At 39.7% G+C, this 23,472-nt stretch overlaps 1 protein-coding gene across 1 annotated transcript; it reads right to left on the bottom strand.

Annotated features, from left to right (window-relative positions):
- Positions 1–11,177: 11,177 nt before the first annotated feature.
- LOC129763352 (uncharacterized) lies at positions 11,178–17,417 on the bottom strand. The gene is made up of 2 exons (XM_055762320.1): positions 16,918–17,417; positions 11,178–12,665 (listed from the first exon to the last, which is right to left on the bottom strand). The coding sequence occupies exon 2, from the start codon at positions 12,663–12,665 to the stop codon at positions 11,193–11,195; it is 1,473 nt and encodes a 490-aa protein (XP_055618295.1). The 5' UTR covers positions 16,918–17,417; the 3' UTR covers positions 11,178–11,192.
- Between the last annotated feature and the right edge of the window lie 6,055 nt (positions 17,418–23,472).

A 23,472-nucleotide genomic window follows, 5' to 3' on the forward strand; every position in this document is an offset into this window, starting at 1 on the left:
ATTATCCTTAACACCGAAGAAAATTTCTCGCAATCTCACAAAATTTTGAATTTTTCCGTCACACGTCACACGCCAGGTTCTTCTTTTTGCGATTAACTCTTGCTATTTTTGTTGCAGTTTTCTTTTTGGTATTTCACGACTAACGGTCACGATTTGTTTTTTTTTTATTAAATCGTTTATTTTTACAGGCTCAGCTACATAAGTTTAAAGGAGCCAAACTCCTATCTGTATAGTTACAAGTATACATAAACATTTTTTATTAATTCTAATGTTAATGAGGTAGAGAACCGATTACTCGCGGCTTGCTCGAGTTTAGAAGGGTGACATTTTGTTTCAGGAAAAGGATGGGATATAAGGATATGTTGACAATGTTCACACTCACATTCGCACTCACATTCATCATACTCAATTCTTAAGCCTATCTTATATCTAACATGTATTTACATTTCACCTTATTCTATTGTTAGTAAGAAGGGATTTGATTTCTCGCGAAGGAAAAGGAAAAGGAGAATATAAGGATATAAGGACAATCACACACGAAGATCGATAGCTTTTAGGAAGACATATATTTGGGACATGTAATCAAGGTCTAACCGAGCCAACACATCTCTCACCGGCACATTGGGCTGCCTTCCTCTAGCCCGAAGAGAGTTTTCTAAATTCGATCTGGCAACAAGATCTCGCACGACCAAACAACGTGTTCGATGTCGTGGTAACCTTGGCTACAAGCACAGATATTGCCATCGGCAAGATTAAAACGAAAGAGTAGCGCGTCTAACGAACAGTGATTGGACATGAGTCGAGAGAAGGTGCGAATAAAGTCCCGACTTAAGTCCAGACTTTTGAACCATGGTTTGAGGCTAACCTTAAGGATAATCGAGTGAAGCCACCGACCCAATTCATCTTCGTTCCACTTACGTTGCCAGTTAGCTATGGTATTTTTACGGACTAAAGAATAAAATTCATTGAAAGCGATTTGACGCTGATAAATATCGCCTTCAATTGCACCTACCTTTGCTAATGAGTCAGCCCTCTACCCGGAATTGAGCAATGTGAAGGGACCCAGACAAAGGTAATGACATAACAGCGTCTGGTTAAAGCACTCAAATTTTCTCGTATTCTCTCAAGGAAGTACGGCGAGTGCTTTTCCGGCCTCACTGAACGGATAGCTTCGACAGAGCTAAGACTATCCGTTACAATGTAATAGTGTTCAACAGGTCGTGAGGCGACGCTGTCCAGCGCCCAATGTATTGCTGCCAATTCAGCAATATACACAGAGCAAGGATTCTGAAGACTGTGGGAGGTGCTAAAAATTTCGTTGAACACTCCAAATCTTGTGGACTCATTCATAGAGGACCCATCAGTAAAGTACATATTATCACAATTGACACGCCCATACTTTGCATTGAAGATCGTAGGAACGATCCCCGATCGATGATAATCTGGAATTCCATGGATTTTCTCCTTCATGAACAGATCAAAATGTACAGAGGAATTGATGTAGTCAGGAAAACAAACACGGTTGGGAGTATACGAAGAAGGATCAACCTGCATGGAGATGAATTCATGATATGAGCTCATGAATCCTGAATGAAAATTTAGCTCGATAAGCTGCTCAAAATTTCCGATCACCAATGGGTTCATAACCTTACACCGGATGAGGAACCGAAGCGATAATAAATTGAAGCGATCTTTTAGTGGGAGTAGGCCTGCCAAAACCTCGAGACTCATGGTATGCGTTGAGGGCATACATCCCAACGCAATACGGAGACAAAGATACGGAATTCGCTCGAGTTTAATGAGATGTGTTTTGGCAGCTGATTGAAAACAGAAACTGCCATACTCCATCACTGAGAGAATAGTTGTTCGATACAACATTATAAGATCTTCGGGATGGGCTCCCCACCAGGTGCCGGTAATTGTACGGAGAAAGTTTATTCTTTGTTGGCATTTTTTACTCAGATACCTAATATGGGCCCCCCAAGTACATTTGGAGTCGAACCAGACCCCAAGATACTTGAATGACATAGCATGAGTGATCGGTTTACCCAAAAGTTGAAGCTTTGGTTTTGCTGGTCTATGCTTCCTAGAAAAAACCACCATCTCTGTTTTCTCCGTGGAGAATTCGATCCCTAGCCCAATGGCCCAGGTTGAAAAATTGTTCAAAGTATCTTGTAAGGGTCCTTGCAGGTCGGATTCGTTTGATCCTACGACAGACACCACTCCGTCATCTGCAAGTTGTCTTAGGCTGCAATTTTGTGTAAGACAATTGTCGATGTCGCTTACATAGAAGTTGTACAAAAGGGGGCTTAAACATGAGCCCTGGGGGAGGCCCATGTAGGAGACCCGATTTACTGTCGAATCCCCGTGAGAAAAGTTCAACTGTTTCTCACAAAGCAAGTTATATAACATATTATTCAACAGAGGCGGCAGACCCCGAGAGTGTAATTTGTCTGACAAAACCTCTATTGAAACAGAATCAAAGGCCCCCTTTATGTCCAAGAATACTGAAGCCATTTGTTTTTTTTCGGCGTAAGCCATTTGAATTTCTGAAGAAAGCAACGCAAGACAATCATTCGTCCCCTTGCCCCTGCGGAACCCATATTGTGTATCTGAGAGTAGGCCATTCGTTTCAACCCATCGATCAAGGCGAAACAAGATCATTTTCTCCAACAATTTCCGTATACAAGACAGCATTGCTATTGGGCGGTACGAATTGAAGTCGGACGCGGGTTTTCCGGGTTTTTGAATAGCTATAATTCGCACTTGTCTCCAATCATCTGGAACAATATTATGCTCCAGAAACCGATTGAATAAATTCAACAAGCGATGTTTCGCCACATCAGGGAGGTGTTTCAACAAGTTGAACTTAATTCTATCCGTTCCTGGAGCCGAATTGTTACAAGAAAGGAGAGCAAGAGAGAATTCTACCATCGAAAACTCGGAATCAAGATCGCACCTATCTTGTGGTATATCTCGAACAATTTTTTGCACAGGAACGGAATCGGGACAAACCTTCCGTGCAAAATTAAAAATCCATCGATGTGAATATTCTTCGCTTTCATTCGATGAAGAGCGATTTCTCATGTTTCGAGCCACTTTCCATAATTTTTTCATTGACGTTTCTCGTGACAAACCTCCCACGAAATTTCGCCAATAAGCACGTTTTTTCCCTTTGATCAAGTTTTTAAATTGATTTTCAAGGTCCAAGTACGTTTGAAAATTCTCAATGGTTCCACGTTTCCCAAAAGCTTTAAATGCGTTCGATTTATCCTGATAAAGCTTGGAACATTGGCTATCCCACCATGGATTGGGAGGCCTTTGACGAAAAGTGGAGCCTGGGATGGGTTTCGTTTGAGCGCGAACCGCGCTGTCATATATCAAACGAGAAAGGAAGTTATACTCCTCCAATGGAGGCAAACCATCTCTGGAATTGATGGCTAGAGCAATTGCGTCCGCATATTTTTTCCAGTCAATGTGTCTTGTGAGGTCATATGCCATGTTTATAGATTCAGAAGAATTCGAACCAATGGTGATGGAAATTTTGATTGGCAAGTGGTCACTACCGTTGGGGTCCTGGATTACATTCCACTTGCAATCTAACGATAGTGAATTCGAGCAAAGCGAGAGGTCAAGAGCACTTGGGTTAGCAGGAGGTTTAGGAACACGTGTTGTTTCCCCAGTATTCAAAACGGTCATATTGAAGCTGTTACAAAGGTCATATATCATCGATGAACGATTGTCGTCGTACTGTTCCCCCCAGGCAGTTCCGTGAGAGTTGAAGTCTCCCAAGATCAATCGTGGCTCAGGAAGGAGTGAGCACATGTCATCAAGTTGTTTGCGGCTAACCGCAGCTCTCGGAGGCCAATACAAGCTGACAATACAGAGGTCTTTGCCTCTGATGTTTGCATGACAAGCAACAGCTTCGATCCCTCCAATAGATGGAAGGTCAATTCGAAAAAATGAGTGGCACTTATTGATCCCCAAAAGCACCCCTCCGTATCTGTCAACACGGTCCAAGCGTATAATATTAAAATCGTGGAAAGAGATATCATCTCGCGAAGAAAGCCAAGTTTCGGACAGAGCAAAAACGTCACAATTGAAGTTATGAATTAAAAATTTGAATGTATCCAATTTAGGGATAAGACTACGACAATTCCACTGTAAAATATCTCCGACCTCTCTATTTGAATTAGACATCAAGAGAGATAATCATTGCAAGGAGGGGCCATGTTTGCATCAATTGTTGCAAAATTGTCTTTAATACTGGAAGCATTGAAATGACAATGGTTCTGATGGAGTCGGAAACATTAAAACACTTGAAGATTTGGTCCAAAAGGTCAGACAACTTTATAAATCCCGATTGGGAAGTTGAGCTGGACGGAAAAATAGGGACATTTGGGGTTTTTGATGTCCCCTCGAGTGCTGGGTCGTTCGAAGGTGAACTATTCCCACGGAAGCCAGGAGGAACCTGATTTTGCTTGTCCGCTGCACTCGATTTTTTAGGCATGCTAACAGGAGGTATAACCGGAGGGGCTTGTCCTTGAACTTTGGGAGTGGTCACATTTTTGCGCCGGGGATTCCCTTGGAAAATGAACGGTGTGCCCCCGTTAGCTGTGTCCGCTTCCATTTCGTCAACGGGCAACGTGGCGAAGACATTTTGTGTGATGATTGGTTGTTGTTGTTGGGCCAGTGGAGAAGCGCCCTTTAAAATATCCGCAAAAGTGCGTTTCGAGCGTTCCTTCAAAGAGCGCTTCTGTTTCTCCCAGCGACTCTTGTAAGTTTCACAAACTGAGAGCTCGTGTGGGGATCCCCCGCAATATGGACATTTATGCTCAGTCGCACTGCAGGATTTCCCCTCATGTTGCTCTCCGCAAGTGGCACAGCGCTCCTTGTTGGCACAATAATCTGAAGTGTGACCAACTGACTTGCATTTTTGGCAAGTCATGGGCTTTGGCACGAAGAATCGCACAGGCAGTCTTAATTTGCCCACCATGACGTAGTCAGGGAGAGCGGAACCAGCAAAAGTTACTCGAAACGAGTCTGACGGCGTGAATTTAGTTTTTCCCTTTTCTTGGGATACTTTTCCTAGTTGGCGGCTGTCCAAAATTTTAACGCCCACCAACGGGAGTCTTTTAAATTTACCAACTCCTTCCTTTATCATTTCACACGTCAGACCCGTTTCAGTTATCACCCCCGAGATTTCTACGTCATGGGACGGCACGTAGACACGATACTCTAGGGAGAATCTCTCGTCGATCACAACTGCATTTGCGTGTTTCCGATTACTCACGACAACACGCAGTTTGTTCGGTCTAACCTTAGAGATTTCGACCACGGAGGAATAATATCTTGCCAGATCTTTCGAAACCTGAATGACATTGATGGATTTTCCGTTCGGTTTGGGCCGGAAAAAAACAACCCATGGGCCAGCTCCAGGTGAATCTTCTGGATAGACCTTGACACGAGGAGAGGAAGCAACTGAGGGGGAGGTCGAGGTCGATTGTTGAGCGGGAGCGGGAGCGGGCTGGGAGGCAAGTTCGGGAGACAGTGGATTCGATATCCATGTCAACGCTTTCTTCCCCTTCTGCCATTTAAAATGGCAGATGTACACTTTCTTATAATTTTTGCAATTTTCCCTCTATAATTAACCTTAACCTAATAACCTTAACCTATTAATTTCAGTATACTTATTATGCACACCAGTGCGGATTATCTACAACGGTGCTGCGTGTTGATCGTTCGGTACAGCTGAACCCGTGTATCGCACCACGCGGTGATGATGTCGAAGACGGTGCTACGGCGATAACACACCAGCACACAGCGCTCGCGTGCAGGGTTTCTTCCTCTCGCTTGTTGTGTCTGCTTCAATGAATTCACAGGGAATCCCGTTAGTGTCCAACACTCACTTCACCAGCCACGAAAATAACGGTATCACTTCAACGATGGACGACAACGATGGTCACGATTTGTGTTGCACTTTAATTTTCGGTATTTTTTTTGTTCGATAAACACTCACGATTTCTATTTCACTTTTTGTTTTGGGGGTTTTCAATTAACTCGCGTTGAATCCGATCCGCACGACTGCGCCAGTTATTAATTTAGACTTCCGATGAGAGTTTTTAAAAAGGTTTCGAAAACGAACCACACGCAACTACAGTTTAACACAGAATGAATTTATTTGTACTCAAGATTAATAATGAAACCTATTGTTATATTGCTGACTCCTCCTCCGGAGTCCAACGTCCGAGTCGCCGGTGGCGTGGAGTCCAGGTCAGCGCCTCGTGCATGTTGTTGTCCAGCTAAGCACCTCGTGCCCCATATATTTGGCGTATGCTTATTTTGCTGACGCCGGAGTTGGTGTGGCCCGGGTGAATAGCATGATGTTGTTTCCGCGGGAGATTGGATTGATGGCGTCGGTAACTTATATACACACATTCTTAATCTAAAAGATGAGGAATATCTCCTCTCTCTTTCATTTTTCATTTTTAGATCACCCACGTAGGTAATCTTCCTATGTATCTACCGTGTTAACCGTGTTTATTGTACTCATGGTATTGTCCACAACCTTCTTCCTGGAGTCCAGTGGAGGCGTCGACAAACAATATTGTCACAATATTGGACTCCTTCGAGGAACTGCTCAAAGGATACAGAGGGAGCGGGAAGGAAACCACCCATGTAGAGTATAAGGCAACTTATACTTATGCGCTGCGATATTTAGAGGAAGGTCCTGATCATAGGGGCAATAAATTAGGCAGGTATAGCAGGGAATAGATGTTTGGTAGGTCTACACGAGGGATGGGAGAGTTGGGTCGAGGCAAAGGACATCACCTGGTGAATTATAGTAAAGATAAGAAAAGTTTTTATTAGAGGATAGAGTAGAACACATCGCGCTGAATAGTCCGAAGAAATCATTATTGGGTCGATTATACCTTTCTGCGATAGCATCACTCAGTTAGGGCCACGTGGTTATTCTTTTAAGGGGCTTCATTAGTGTCCTGACAAGATACGAAATATTCCTTCATATGTCCAAAGTTACGTAGATCGCGTCTGCCCCATTTCATAAGAAGTTTAATTGGGTCAGGGATTATGAAGAAACGTAGACCATCGCACAATATGAACTTACCACGAAAATATGAGAAGTCCATGGTCTTTGATTCGAAATTGAAAAGGTCACCATAGTACTGAGATGTGTTGCCGAGGATGTTGTTATTTCCCCAAATGTGATTATCATCTCCTGCGAAAGTCCCACCTACAACACAAGCTGCATGTTTAATGAGCGTATTCCCGAAAATGGTTGCAGTGTCACCGGATCGGCGTTGCAGCCTTTCAGAAAACACTGTTTATTTAAGTTTTCGCAGGACAATCACTGCCTTTCAGAAAACACTGTGTCTTTTAGTTTTAAACGGCAATCACTGCCTTTCAAAAAACACTGTGTCTTTAAATTTTATCGTGTATCGTATGTAATTGTGTATCGAACGATGGGTCGTTGGTATCGATGACGTTGACGGTGCGAATATCCAGGTCGGTGCACCAGAAATGATGATGTGTTCTTTGTTCACGAGGTGCATGGAGAACTGATGAGTTAGCTTATCGGAAGTGTGTCACCGTCGTTCTTCGGTGCTTGGGTGGATCACTTCCTAAGTATGTGGGGATGTGGGTGTTAACTACTCTCCCCCTAATGAAGATTCGTCTCGAATCTCAAGTTGTTTTCTTCGCTTCGGTTCATATTCTGTGTAGGAGGTTGAGGTGGAGGAGGAAGTATTTGGTTAGATGTATTATTCATTTCTGTATTGTTCATTTCACGGTTTCAAAAATTGTAAGGATGGAAAAAATCCTATACCTCGGGAATGAAGGAATTGAATTAGTTTTACGTTCAAATAATTTCTTGGGATAATAAGTGTAATATGAAAGAGCTATATATATATATATATATATATATATATATATATATATATATATATATATATATATATATATATATATATATATATATATATATATATTAATATATATATATATATATATATATTTTTTTTTTTTTTTTTTTTTTTATCTTCGCTTATTTTTCGTCGGCCTATTTCCGCCACTTTAGTGCCAATCACCGACATCAGGGAGGCGACTCCACCTGTTCCTACCTATCAGACTCAACAACTCATGAGCCGGGCCAACTTCTTTTACTTCCGCTCCGAAGGAAGACGTAACCAGAGATTTTTCGCCTCAGAAAATCCCAACGACGCCAGCTGGGATTGAACCCAGGCCGATCGGATTGTGAGGCTGTTACGCTAACCATACCACTGGCGCCGTCTATATATATATATATATATATATTTTTTTTCTTAAATCTAAACGCGACTGGCTACACGCGGCGCAGATATTCTCTCTGCTGTGTAGACACTGTGCTTTCGACCGGGGGAAATATTATTGTACCGATCGCATCTACCACAGATATTCACTCTGCTATGCGATCAGTCTCCTACGCGGTGTGAGATCAGCACTGCACCGGTGGATGATCTGATAAGAATTTTCCGCGCTAGTGGAACCACAGATATGCTCTCTGCTTGTTACACACTAGATACTCACTACGCGAGCGAGGTGGTCTACTTGCACATACGAAAGAATAAAATAAGGATTGTGGGAAATTATTTACATGGAGATTAATATGATGATGGAACCTATAGCCATTTGTTAAGGTTTCACTCTCTCTTTTTTGAGCTAGAACACGTTTATTCAATAGGAGGCAATTAAATTTTCACTTTGCGTTCACTCTTTTTGCGAAAAGTTATTGGTAGTTCCGTATTGCACTTTTATACTATAACATTTGCGGTTTTCAGCACTGTGTCAATTTTCTTCTTTTCTACGCGATGATATTTCCCAAATAAATGCTTTTACACTTGAGCAAAAATATTTTCGGAACACTTGCTCATTCTTCACTCCTGAGAGTAACTGTTTGCCGTTAATTGGTGGTTGCTCTACACTTGGTTAATTCTATCACTTTTTCGCGAGATTTTCTTAACACTTGAGCGGTAATCGAATCCGCACGACTGCGCCAGTTAGAGAAGTTAGGGCTTTGGGGAGGTTTTTAAAATATTAAAACCGAACTACCTCTTTTGAACATCGAATTAAGACTGACTTTATTCCTTACTAATTGGCCTGAGCTAAGTTCCCTAACGCGGCGTACGGTTACGCTGACTCTCCAGTTTGTTTCCGGTGAGCTCGATCGTGGTGGACTTCGACCCGACCAAAGCGCTGAGCCTTTGGATTGTGTATCGAACGATGGGTCGTTGGTATCGATGATGTTGACGGTGCGAATATCTAGGTCGGTGCACCAGAAATGATGATGTGTTGTTTGTTCACGAGGCGCCTGGAGAACTGATGAGTTAGCTTATCGGAAGTGTGTCACCGTCGTTCTTCGATGCTTGGGTGGATCTCTTCCTAAGTATGTGGGGATGTGGGTGTTAACTTATATATATAAGTTAACTTCACATTCATGGAAGTCGGATTTAAAAAAAAAAAGGAACTCGGGTTTAAACTAACGACTGTCGTCGTCTACGATCTTAAAAAAACTAACTTCATTTCATGAATCATCTTAGGCTAAATAAACTCAAACTGATTAGTTTGCACATTCTACAAATTCTATTCTTCGGAAACAAATTGAACAGCGAAGCAAAGATAAGCTAACTCCGTCGATCTTGTTCGGTGCTGGGTGGCCGTCCGTTGGTTGTTTATTTCAATGGCACGTCTTTTGGGGTGTTTACTCTGCTTACGTTCGCTGGTTGTAATCTAAACGTTCCCAGGCAAGATGTTGTAAGTGGCTTCGGTTGGAATGTGGGTTCGACGATAACTTATATATACACACATTCTTAATCTGAAAGATGAGGAATATCTCCCGTCTCTTTCATGAAACCGGTAACACATCGGTTTCATTTTTAGCTCACCCACGTGGGTTATCTTCCTATGTATCTACTCGTGACGACCACGTGGTCGTCACTGTGAGCCTTATCTTTTTTTCAAGTTGGTCCTTTCCATCCTTCGCCTAAGCGGTAGGCCGTGTAAACATGCATTATGTTTTATTTCACCCCCGTTGGTAGATTCACCGTTGGCGGATGTTTGCGCGCGCAGCGAAGTATGGAAAGGGTAATAAATTGCATCCTAAGTGATGCATACATTAAATTGTTTACAAGACGCAATCTAAATATTGCGCTTCGTACTAACTAAGCGACTATTTCCCATTTGGGTTTTATGATAAGCAAATACTTGAGTTTGCCTTGCTCTTACACATTTCCTTCGCTCAGCTGGGGTCTTGTTTGAATATAATTTAAAGTTTTGCTTTTTTGACAACAAGCCCTATCTGTCCGCGACAATGAGGAAAAGAGTAGTTGGCGAAAAGACACTCGTTGATGTTAAAAAGCCAAGAAGACAATGTATAGCCGATATATGAACTTACCACAAAAATATGAGAAGTTCATATGGTCCAAGGTCTTTGATTCGAAATTGAAAAGGTCAACATAGTACTGAGATGTGTCGCCGAGGATTTTGTTATTTCCCCAAATGTGATTATCATCTCCTGGGGAAGTCCCACCTACAATGTCTTCGTCTGCATAGATACTCACACAAGCGGCATGATTAATGAGCGTATTCCCGAAAAAGGTTGCAGTGTCATTTGTGTCAAAGTGTCAAATTTCGCAAAGATAATCGGGTAAACCCAGATCCTTGTATATTTTTACTTCGAGTAGGAGGGTCCAATGACGCATACTTTTGTCATACTTTCCAATATCGTTTTCATTACGAGATGAGGAGACATAATGATTTGCAGAAAAGTTAGCGTTAAGGTAATCCTCAAACTGTTCGACTTATATGTCAGTAAAATATAATAATAAGACTTACGGAAGGTAGGTCATAAAAAAAACTTTATTTCTTCGCTTAAACACTAATGTTACACTTTTGGGATCGTAATAATAACTGAACTGGCTAATTTGGTTACGGCCCTTATTTAAAACCTAATTCTGTTGAACTTGCAACTTCTGTCTGGCGTGGTCCGGCTTCTCCAATTATGCTGACTTGGCTGTGGTGGCGTGATTGGTGATATGGATGGTCGAACGTGTACTTTGATCCTCTGACTCAGCGTACACGTGGATGTCTGTTGCATAACTCCTCCGGGGGTAGAATGAAGGGCGTCCTCGAACTTCTACTCAATCTCTTTGGGATGATTCTCGTTTTCTAATCTTAATGACTACTCGCTTCCTAAAAACGCAAGTCGCTGTTATGACGATTAGAATGATCATTGACGTTGATAGGCCTCCGAATACGGCAAATAGCAGGTTCTTGTGCTCGAATTGTTTCAACGCGACGTGTTCCAGACTCATTCTATTGTGTATGGTTTGATTGTGAATGCTCGGGATGTCGTGTTGTTGTAAAATGTTCCAATTGATGGCTAAGCTTGGGAAAGCTCCCTGGAGTTCCTTTGTGTTACTAACCAATTCATCTGATGTGAAGGTCCGTTTATCGATTTGTACGCTACAATTGTTGAAAGATATTAAAAAATTTCCGTCAAGTGTACGGTTGTGCGGTCCGCAATTTGATTTCATGAGCGACCCCTTCGCATTATTGACCAATATCTTATTGATTGCTATCAATGTGATTCTGGTACTGTTATCAAACGTTGCTGTGCAGTGGCTTTCCTTTCCTAAAATAATGTGAGCCGAGCAGTTGTCTCTTAATGGTTCTAGGAATGTATCTTGTTGAATTATGCTGCTTGGATTTGTAGTTTTGAAGAGATCGTTCCCGCTCCGAATGACGTATTGAGGGGGATCTGTAATCACTGTGTTTTGGACAGTTAATGGGATGATTTGAATAACATCGCAGTTTCCTTTGACTTTTGGAACTTGCAGGATGTATAATAGGAGGTCACCTCTTGTTGCTATTTTGGGTTGGGCATAATTGAGGGCTTCCTCAGGGAATTGTGTTTCTATTCCTTGTTCGTTGAGTAGCGTTTCTATAGTGAGAATTTCTTTGAGTGAGAGCAACTTACTGTTTGCTAGTTCTATCCGGGTTCTAAGGATTGTATCTTCCAAGTCTTCTAAAATGGTATTCGTTGTGTCCATGTAGAGGAGAAGCATTACTGCGTCCATTTCTTCAAGTAGAATCTTGTTTTCCGTTGATTGTTGTTCGACGAGTCGGTTAGCTGTTGTCATAATTTCGTCGATTCTGTTGTTGATAATATTGTTGACTATTGTTTGTTGGTTGTTTTGAGTAATTAGATTGTTCAGCGTGGTATTGATAATCCTCAAGTCGTCGGCGTCGGGAGATCCGGCGATCCACTTCCAGGCGGCTCCTAATGTGTCCCATCGTCTGGTTCTTCTGGGTTTCATCGGCTTCAGCTGGTACAGGTTGTTGACAAGTTCTTTACTTTTTTGGAGTATGAGATTTGATATCGGAATATCTCTGTCTATCTGTCTAGCCAGTTTAGAAAATAGGTGGACATTATTTTCGAGATTTGTAATATTAATGGGATGTATTATCTTGATAGAACCTGTTCGTAATTTACAATCGTTTATTTTTAACAATAATATCGGATCATTCATTAAATCGCGTATTTCTAATAGCTCTGATTGTGTGAACATTACAAGCGTTATGGAGACAAAAAATTTTATCAGTGAGTGCATCTGTAATTAGAAGAAAATGTTTCCGTTAGTATTGGTGTTAAATTTGTATTTTCTGTAGCCTTTTAATTTTATTTTTGTGTCGTTTGACTCTTTTATTGTTTTTGAATGTTTTTTCTGTTATTTCCCTGGCGTTTGTGGGTTTTGCTCTTGGATCAAGTTTTTTCCTAATGTTTGGAATTAAAAATACTTCTTGATTGTCGTTTAAATGGGGAGGTTCCTCTTTATTTTTATTTTGTTTTTCCTGACTGACCTTAGCTTTGTCGATATTTGCTTTTACTTTTTTATAAAATTGTTTCGTATTTTCTTTAATTTCATTTGGGTTTATGATGTTATTGTTATTGAAAATTATTTCATTCGGGGAAAAATTGGTAGCAGAATGCACTGTTGTGTTATAAAGAGATATTGCTAAACAAATTAGAGCGGGAGTATCTAAATTTGGGAATTTGTATTTGTTTGTGTTAATAATTTCGATTATCGTTGAATGAGTCTTCTCTACTTGCCCATTTGATTCGGAACAGGATGCGTAGGCTAATTCAACGTTTAGGGTATCCAAATAATTTTTCAATTGTAACGACATGAACGTCGTTTCATGGTCTGTTATGATCTTCCTTGGTGTACCGTACGTGCTAAAGTACAGTGCCAAAGCGTTTTTTACGTCCGTCAAATTTTTGGTTTCCATGAAGATCATTTGTGCGTGTTTCGAAAATGAGTCAACCAAAGATAAAAAGTTGTGTTTGTTGAGCTGTATTATGTATTGTGGAGCTGTATTACGCAGGTTGATCTCGCATTTTTCTTCAGTTTTTCGACTCAACGCGTCAGCGACTACGTTGGTTTTGCCTTCCTTGTATACTATTGTGTAGTCGTAATTTTCGAGTTCTGTCCTCCAATTTAATATTTTTTGGTTTTTGTTGCAATTTTTTATGTACTGTAATGGTTTATGATCAGTAAAGAGGGTGAATTTGTTACCATATAGGTATGGTTTGAATTTATCTATACCCCACATGATTGCCAAAGCTTCTTTTTCTATTGTACTATAATTTGTTTCACATTTGGTGAGGGTTCTGCTGGCGAATGCAATCGGTCTTTCGATTTTGTTTTGGATTTGAGAAAGAACAGCGCCAATCGCATAGTTGCTTGCGTCTGTGGCTAGAATAAATGGAATATTGAAGTCAGGATAGGCAAGTATTTGGTCGGAAGCTATTATTTGTTTTAATTTTGAAAAGGCTGCCTTATAGCTTTCATCGTCTAGTTTAATCGTTTGATCTTTTTTTAAAAATTTTGTCATTGGCTTGACTATTTTTGAGTAGTCCTTAATGAACCTTCTGTAATATCCAGAGAGTCCTAAGAACTGTTTGATTTGTTTTTGATTTTCGGGTAATTTCCAATCTAAAATTTTACTTATTTTTTCTGGATCTGGTTTGATTCCCTCTTGTGTAATCACATGGCCAAGGAATTCAGTTTCTCGTTTCATGAATTCGCATTTGTCCAATTGGATCTTGAGGTTGAATTCGGCGAGTCTCTTTAGTATTTTTGATAAATTTTGAATATGTGTTTTAAGATTTTTTCCGATTATTATTATATCGTCCAGGTAAACAAAACAGATAGTTCCAATATATTCGCCTAGTATGTTGTTCATAGCGCGCTGAAAGGTTGCAGGCGCATTCTTCAAACCAAAAGGCATTCTGGTGAATTGAAAATGACCTAATGCCGTCGAAAATGCTGTTTTTTGTTGGTGGTCGGGATCCATTTCTATTTGGTGGAATCCCGATTTGAGATCTAACGTGGTGAAGTAGACTGATTTCCCTAAATTGTCTAAGATTTCATCTATTTGGGGAACCGGAAATTTATCGCTTATGGTTTTTTCATTGATTTTACGATAATCAATCACAACTCTGACTTTTCGTTTACCCGAAGCGTCCAGTTTTTTAGGTATTACCCAGATGGGGGAGGAATATGGACTAGTAGAAGGTCGGATGATACCATTATCTAGAAGTTCTCTATTTTGTAGTTCCACATCATTTTTAAAAGCGTGGGGGTAGCGGTACGATTTTGTATAAACCGGTTGATCGTCTGTTGTGATAATTTGGTGTTTAACAGCTGACACAGCTGTTAGTTTTTCATTTGGCTTCAATAGAACGGATTGATTTTCGAGGATAGCTTGAAAGAGCTTTCCTTTTTCTAGTTCTGATAGGTGACTTGTTCGTATGAGTTTATCCAATGTTTCTGTTGTGATCTTGTCCTGTGGTTCGATAGGGATTGGCGTTATTGTTTCGAAGTTGTTAATTTTCAACTTGAAAACTTCGCCTATAGAAGGAGGGTCTTTTTTGTCTGTTATGATTCTGACTTTCGAGTGTTTATTCTTGGAGTTGTATAGGCCTGGTTCGATTATAACGGATTTATAGAGTTTCTGAAACGTTGGTACCAACCAATCGCCATTCTTTGTTGTGTTTATTTCAATTGTATGTGAATAGAGTTTGCTAGCCGGGAAGTATTTTTCGTAAGGGTGTTCAATATTTTTTACAGATAGAATTTCTTTTTCATAGTCGATTTTAGCTTTGGTTTTAGCGAAAAATTCGGAACCTAGAATTCCGTCAAAGAAATTGTGAAAGTTCAGTTCATAGTATGTTTGTTGAGGAACCCCGTGACCAATTAAATTTGCCTTCCCTCTTCTTGAGATTTCGTGGCAACCGGAAATGTTTTTGATTTGTTTATTCTTTATAGTTTTTAGGTTTTTTAAAACACCGGGTCGTATAACATTTTTATTCGCCCCTGTATCTATGAGTAGTCTAATTTTTGTTTTCGTTTGTGAGTCCGTGCATGTAATGTAAGGTAAGTAATTTAGGTTGTCGCTCGTTTTTGCTGTGCCAAGCAAAAATTTATGTCTACATTTTCGCTTTCGCTTTCTGTTTCTGTTTCCGATTCAGGGTTCTTATCTTCGACTTCGTTAATGTTCACTTGGCGCCTGTTGAGCGTCAGTTTACTTCTAATGGATCCTATGTCCATTGGCTGGGGAGTGTCATTGACCGGCTCCGACTTTTCAGTTTTATTTTTATCGAATTGGGGTTTCTTAAAATTTTTATCATGGGGTTTAAAATCTCTCTGTTTTTTATTGAAGGTGTCCATGTGCAAGGCTGTTGTCTCCTTACACTTAAATTTACATACGAAGGCATAAGCTGCCTCCATGTCATCGGGTCTAGCAGCTTGTGCATAGCCGAAATAGGGTTCTTTGAGACCGGCCAGGAAGGCTGCCAGAGCATCTTCCTCAATAAATGCATTTATTGCATCCCAGTGTTCTTTATATTTGGGTTTCTGTTTTGCAAGAGACTTGATATTCTGGCAAATCTCTTTGCACTTGTTATAATACTTGTGTATTGACATATTATCCATCCTAGTTTGCCAGAGTTGGCTTTTGTAGTACGTTAACTCCTGACGATCACCAAGAGCGTTAGTTAATATTTCTTTAATCTCGTCAAATTTTTGTGGGTTGCCCGCAAGACAAATAATGTCTTTGGCCTTTCCCTCGATTTTGTTGATAACTGCAGTTACAAATATTCCAAATTGTTCATCTGGTACAAGGTCTTTAAATACATTCAGCGTATTTTCCGCTGTCGTGAGCCATGCGGCGAGTTGCTTCCTATTCCCATCAAATTTGGGAATAGATTTGATTGGGTCTGGAATTTTGAATAATGCTTCTACTGTTATATTAGTAGGAATAAGTTGTGTGCGGGCTTGTGCAGTGCTCGTTTGCGCTTGCCCTTGTGATAATACATTCAATGCATGTTGTTGCTGCTCCTGCTTATTTTTTATGTCTTCCAGCATTTGAGCCAGCGTACTGATTTGGGCCGTCAGCTGTTCCATATTGTTGGAATCTACACCGTCGTTTAATGATAGATTTTGCAAAGAAGGCACGTTTTTCAGGGGGACGTGCGAAAATTCTGTACTTTCGTCACTTTGTGCCTCCGATTCGGAGCTGCTTTCGGTTATTTTAATTTGCACCGAGTTAAGCAAGCGCCTTGTTTTCTTGAGGGCGGTTACTTTGTCAGCTTTTGGCATTAGAAATTGCCTAAAGCCTAGTAATCAATGTTACCACAAAAGAAAAAATAGAAAGTATACTTTGTTTCACAAGCACACTAAATGGTGTTGATTCGCTTGTTTCTATGAGCACACTTAAGAGTGTTGAATTGCTCAATTGGAAGCACACCGTAATTGGTGTTGATTCGCTTCCTTATCGTGAATAAAAAAAAATACTCACAGTTGTTTTGAGTCGTGTGCGTAGTCCCGGCCAAACGCTGCTGGTGCTCCAGGTGATGTTAGCGGGGGGATCCTCGAATCTTCGGCGACGTCGTTTAAATCACTCTGTCTGTTTGCCTTAGACGCCTCTTTCGGCGGAATCACTTTTGCTAAGTTGGTTTTTCTTAGCTACCACTTTTTGTCACTAACACTCACTTCAGCCGGTTTCCGTACGGCTGCGCCAATAATAAGACTTACGGAAGGTAGGTCATAAAAAAACTTTATTTCTTCGCTTAAACACTAATGTTACACTTTTGGGATCGTAATAATAACTGAACTGGCTAATTTGGTTACGGCCCTTATTTAAAACCTAATTCTGTTGAACTTGCAACTTCTGTCTGGCGTGGTCCGGCTTCTCCAATTATGCTGACTTGGCTGTGGTGGCGTGATTGGTGATATGGATGGTCGAACGTGTACTTTGATCCTCTGACTCAGCGTACACGTGGAGGTCTGTTGCATAACTATATACATATTTGCGTTTCAGTACAGATATCCACCTCTCTTTAAGACGTCGAAACAGCGGACAGAATATAGCATTTACGTTTTAATGCGCAGCTGCGATAGTCTGTACCGTTCTTTTTCTATGATGGTCAGCGTTTGCTGATTTGATCATATAATCAAAATAATTGGTGAGTCTATTGGCTAAAGGTAGATCAGGTCGCGAGGGGATTCGGACGGCTTTCTGGTCGTCTTGCGTTTTAAGCCATTTGTCAAAGTCTTCTTCAGATATATCAATAGGAATAAATTTGAAAGTGTCATAACGGAAATTATCGTCCACAATTGATCTAATAAAGTTCTTGTAGATAATGTCACACATTAAGTCGGCCGGCCAGAGTGAAGTCGAGATACGTTCCCATTCCTACTGACAAAACCCAATAAAGTTCCTCTGTTAATTTATTGACCGTGTCAGTTATCTCCTGAATTTTATTGTTGGTCGCGTTATTCACTTGAAATTGTTTGTTATTTTGATTGATTAATTCATTTGTTGTTGTGTTGATAAGTCTCAGGTCGTCTGCATTGGGGCTGCCTGCTAACCACTTCCACGCTTTGCAGAGGGAATCCCATCGTTTAATTGATTGGTAGTCTACTATTGATTGGTTTTAGTTGATAAAAATTACTAGTGCTCTACTTTTTTGCAAAATTCATTGAGTCATTGGAAGTTTTATATCTGTTTGTCTTGCTATTTTGCTAAATAAAAGTACATTTGTTTCTAAATCTGTTAAATTAATTGGGTAATTTTGATTATTCCTGTTTGTATTCTACAATCTCTGTGTTTGAATAATAATATAGGACCAGAATAAAGATTTTTGATTTCTAGGTGTGGTAGTTCTATTGATGTTATAAAAAATGCAATGATAATGAATATTTTAAACATTTTCTTGTTATTTTAATCTTTTAATTTTGTTTTTATGCCTGTTTTTAGGCGTGCGAAAGAAGCAGCAAACTCGGTTGCGCGAAGGAATCAACCGTAATGAGTTTGGCTTGCACGTTACAGATTTCGAAGTAGAGTGTTGTATGAATTTATCAAGAATAAACTACATAGACCGCCTTCGCACTAATTCTACTACTACTACGGAACGCGTAACGAACGGAAGTGTATCAGAAGTATTCTTTATCAATGAATTGAGCTACCCGCCTACGCACTGATACCCTACGGAACGCGTAACGAACGGAGGTCGATCAATTTATTGAAATTATTCCCTCAACAAGTTGATTCAACTGCCTTCGCACTTATTCCCTACGGAACGCGTGACGGGAGTTTGAACAATTTGTCGAAATCTTCTAAGCGGGAGGATTAACGAGAACAAGATCTTCACGAACTCCGAGCGCAAATTATACAATTATTGCTTCGAACGTTGGAAGTTTAGATGCTGCTGATCTCTCGTTAGCGGACTTAAGACTGTGATATATTCAAGGAACAACACTGGTCTCAATTCTACTTAAGAGAACTACTGGCTGCAGAAGGCAGCCTAATACTACTTACTTTAATAAATTTTGGTCGGGTTTTTATACAGAATTTTTGCTTACATGATATATAATTAAGTACTAACATACGGTGAGAACGTTTTGAATAAGGGATTTATTTAACACATTAAATTTATTACATAGAATGAATACGGAACTGAACTTAACTACTAAACTGCTAAAAACACAAGAGCGGGATTCACTCGATTGCGGTCCTATTTATTGATTGTGATTGCTGATCGTGCAATCACGTGGCGGCTGGGTAGCGTGCTGACTGAGTGGTAACTCAGCCCATAACTCCTCCGGGGGGGGTAAAGAAGTGTCGTCCTCGGCACTTGAGCATGGGTTTTCCGGTTTTAAATTAGTTTTCGGTTTTCTTAATTTGCAGGATTTTTTACGATGTAGTCTCGAATTTCTATGATCAATCGAACGTCTGTAAGAAAGAACTATGAAGGCAATTAGGATTATCAGCATTGTTGAGGTTATTGATAGTCCTCCGAATAGACTCCATCTCCAAACTTCGTTGTTGAATTGTTTCAAATAAACGTGTTGAATTTGTTTTCGGTTTTGCAAAGTCCTATTATCGATTTTCCCGATGTCGTGGTCATCTGATAGTTGATAATTTATGATAAGGTTATGTAGTGCGTTTTGCATGGATTGTGGCTCCTCGAAAAATTCATTCGATGTAAATTGTTGGTTCATAAATGTTATTGTGCAATTTGAGAAGGATATTAAGAAGTTTCCTCTCAGTTGTCTGTCATCTGGACCACAGTTGGAATTTAGTTTGTCATTCTTGGCGTTTGTTATGAGTAATTGATTTTCCTTTATAAGTTTTGCTTCGGTGTGCATTTATGTTTCAGTTGCACAATGGCTCTGCTTCCCGTTAATAAGGGGTGAGATGCATTCGTCTTTGAATTTTTCGAAGAAAGTGCTTCGTTGGATGTAGTCATCTGGTTTGATAGTGGTGAAAAGCTCTTTCCCATGTTTGATCAGATAAAGCGGGTGGTTCTTGATAACTGAGTTCTTGTTATTCAGGGCGAAGATCCGAATTAAATCCGATTCTCTTTCTTGTAGTTGTGGTACGTGTAGGATATACAGAAGTGTATCTTTACTAGTTACTATTTTTGGTGTAATGTATGTGAGCGCTTCGTCTGGAAGCTCTACGGTGACTCCTTGGTTTTGAAGTATCTCCTTGATAATGTTGATTTCTTTTATTGATAGTATTTCACTGTTGGTTGTGGCTGTTAATGACTGGATATTCAGTAGGATTTTATTAATTATGTCTGCGTTCAAGATCAGGGTAATTGTATCTAATTCGTTGAGAGCTAATTTGTTTGTGTGATAGTTCTCTGCAATTTTATTTACCGTGTTAGTTATTTGTTGAATCCTTTGACCCAATTGCTCGTTGACCGTGTATTGCTTGTTGTTTTCGTCTATAAGTTGATTTAATGTTGTGTTGATTATTCTTAAGTCCTGGGCGTCCGGGTTGCCGGCGATCCATTTCCATGTGCTTCCAATTACGTCCCATCTCCTGGTTCTGTGTTATATTTGTGGCTTAATCTGATAGAAATTGCTATACACGTCCCTAATTTTGTGTTTTACCATATCTTTAAGAGAGTTATTTTCTGAGGTTTTCTTATAGGCTATGTTGGTTAACGTCTAGATTGTGAGTTCTAAGTCAGTCAAGTTAATAGGATGGATAATTTTCATGGTCCCTGTCTGGATTTTACATTTACTTATTTTTATCATTAATATTGGGTTGTCATTTAGGTTTGTGAGTCCTAGGTCCTGGTAGGTTATCCCTATCGTCATTAGGATTATTCCTATGTGAATTATTTGCATCTGAAAGTGAAGGAAAATGTTTATCTAACTAACTTTTTGTGCTATAGTTTGTGTAATGGTAATAATCCATTAAATAGAATTAGTCAAAAATGTTGAGAAGGAATAAAAGATTTCGTTTTGTTTCTGTTTTGTTTTTGTGAGATTTCCGAAATCAATTTTGGATTGTTTTCGAATACCTCCTTGTTTGGCATTGTTTCTTTTTTTTTGACCGGGGTTTCATCTGTCCTGGTTGGTGGTTCGGGTTGTTTCGAACTAAAAAGAAAGTAAAATTGGTTCGTATATTGGTCTACCTTTTATAGGTCTGGTTTTGCTATGATGTTCTTGTTTAAAATTTTTCTGGTTCGATGGTTCCTAGAATGAGAAAGATTATGTTAGTGATTTCATTTAGTATTTCTTAAACGCTTAATCTTATTTTTATCTTCTCACGTTTCTTTTGATAGTAATTGTTCGGTCATTGTTTGCTAGACATTTGGCTTCGGTAAATCGAGGGTCAAGTTTTTTTCTAGTCGCTTTTTTCAAATAGATGTCGTCATTTACTTTAATTTCTGGGGGTGGTTCTTTAGTGTCATTGTATTTCGTCATGTTGGTCCTGGTTTTGTCTAATTTGTTTTGGACTTTTGGGAATATGTTTTGGGTAACTTGCGCTACGTCACATGGTTGTACGATGTTTCTTTGGTTGAATATAATTTCATTCGGGTTGAATGAAGTTGCTGAGTGTACCGTTTCGTTGTATAGGGCAGTGATAAGTGCTATGATATCGGGGGAGTTTAATTCTGGGAACTTGTGTTTGTTGATATTGAACATCTCAATGATGGTGCTATGTGTTTTTTCGATCTGTCCGTTTGATTCGGATGATGAAGCGAATTCTATTTGAATTCCGAGTTCGCAGAGAAAACTTTTGAGTTGTATGCTTGTAAATGAAGCTTCGTGGTCACAGATCAGCATCTTAGGTGTGCCGAAATGTAGGAAGTATTGGGATAAAGCATTTTGTATGTCTAAAACGTTTCTTGTTGGGAGTTCAATTATGTAGAGGTGTTTAGAAAAGGCGCATATCAAAGTTAAATAATTATGTTTATCTATACCAAAAATTGTCCATGTGTACCCTATTGAAAGGGGCAGTTTATATGGGTCTTGGTAAAATTTTCATATTGTATGGTCTTCTTTCATATTTGTGTTGTGCACAGATAGTGCATGAATTTATGAACTTTCGAATTTTCTTAATCATTTTAGGAAAGAAGAATGAACGTTTTATTTGGTTTTCTACTTCTTGTATGCCGCGATGAGCACGCTCATGTTCTTTTTTTATGATTTGGTCCTGTTTCTATTCCATAGTTACGTCTACTATGTTTTGGGTCATAACGAAGTGGGAGTTGGAATTTGAAAAGTGGTCTTTGTAAACGTCTTGTATTATTTGTATTAGGTTTTCTGGGGCTTGAATGGCTGTTTGTTTCCCGTTATGATACTGTTTTATTGCGTCTGTGATAATTTGATGATCAAAGGAGTTGCGAAAGATTGTCGTTCTTCTGAAGTTTGGAAAAATGTGTTCGGAAATGTCTGTATTGAAGCTATTTTCTCGAAATATTAGTTGATTTCTAAAGTTATTTATGGGCTTTTCTGTGAAGTGAATGTAGTATTCGTCGGAAGTATCGGCAGAGTGTGTGGTGTCAGGTAGGGATTCACTAGGCTTATTAATCTGTGAATTGGTGGTGTTTGTTAAGTCGTTTGTTTCGTTTGTATTTGTGTCAATTTTTCGGCTTAAAGCGTCAGCAACGACGTTTGTTTTGCCTGTCTTGTAGATAACATTATAGTCGTAGTTTTCCAGTTCTAATCGCCAGCGGATGATTTTCTGGTTTTTTGTTGAATTTTTAATAAAGGTCAATGGTTTATGGTCAGTAATAAGGGTAAACTTATTTCCGTATGAATATGGTTTAAATTTTTCTACAGCCCACATTATTGCGAGGGCTTCCTTTTCTGTTGTAGAATAATTAATTTCATGTTTGTTCAGTGTGCGGGATGCAAAGGCTACAGGGTGATCTTTGGTTTCGTGAACTTGAGACAGTACAGCTCCTAATGCATAATTAGATGCGTCTGTCGTTAAGTCGAAGGGTTCTGAGAAGTTCAGGTACCTAAGTATGGGGTCTGCTATAAGGATTTTCTTACAGATTGCTATAAGGATTTTTTATTTCTCGAAAGCGTCTAGGAATTGAGGATCGTTAGCGTTAAAGTCTGTTTCTTTTTTTAAGTATTTTGTCATAGGCTTCGTTAATTTCGCGTAGTCTCTTATGAACTTCCTATAGTAACCTAAAAGCCCTAGGAATTGTTTAATTTGCTTTTCCGAAGTGGGTATTTTCCAGTTTTGTATCTCTCTGATCTTATCTGGGTTGGGTTTGATACCCTCGGGGGTAATTATGTGTCCGAGAAATTCGCAATTCCGCTTGAGGAATTCGCATTTATCCAGTTGTATTTTTAAAGTCGCGTTTTTTTCTCTAATACTTTCTCTAATTTTTTCAAGTGGTTTTTCAAACATCTTCCAGTGCTGTTACTTACTGCTGTCGTGGGTTGGTCCAAGAGCTCTTCAAGCGACGGCGGGGGATCCTCAAATCTTACTAGCGGCTGCTGCCTTTAGCTAGGGACGCACTTAACGCGGAATCACTTTGTTGTACTTTTCGCTTCGTATAACTACCACTGTTGTCACTTTCTCTTTCTCTTT

The sequence above is a fragment of the Toxorhynchites rutilus genome, chromosome 1 (genome assembly GCF_029784135.1).
Source record: "Toxorhynchites rutilus septentrionalis strain SRP chromosome 1, ASM2978413v1, whole genome shotgun sequence".
Classification (NCBI taxonomy): Eukaryota; Metazoa; Arthropoda; class Insecta; order Diptera; family Culicidae; genus Toxorhynchites; species Toxorhynchites rutilus.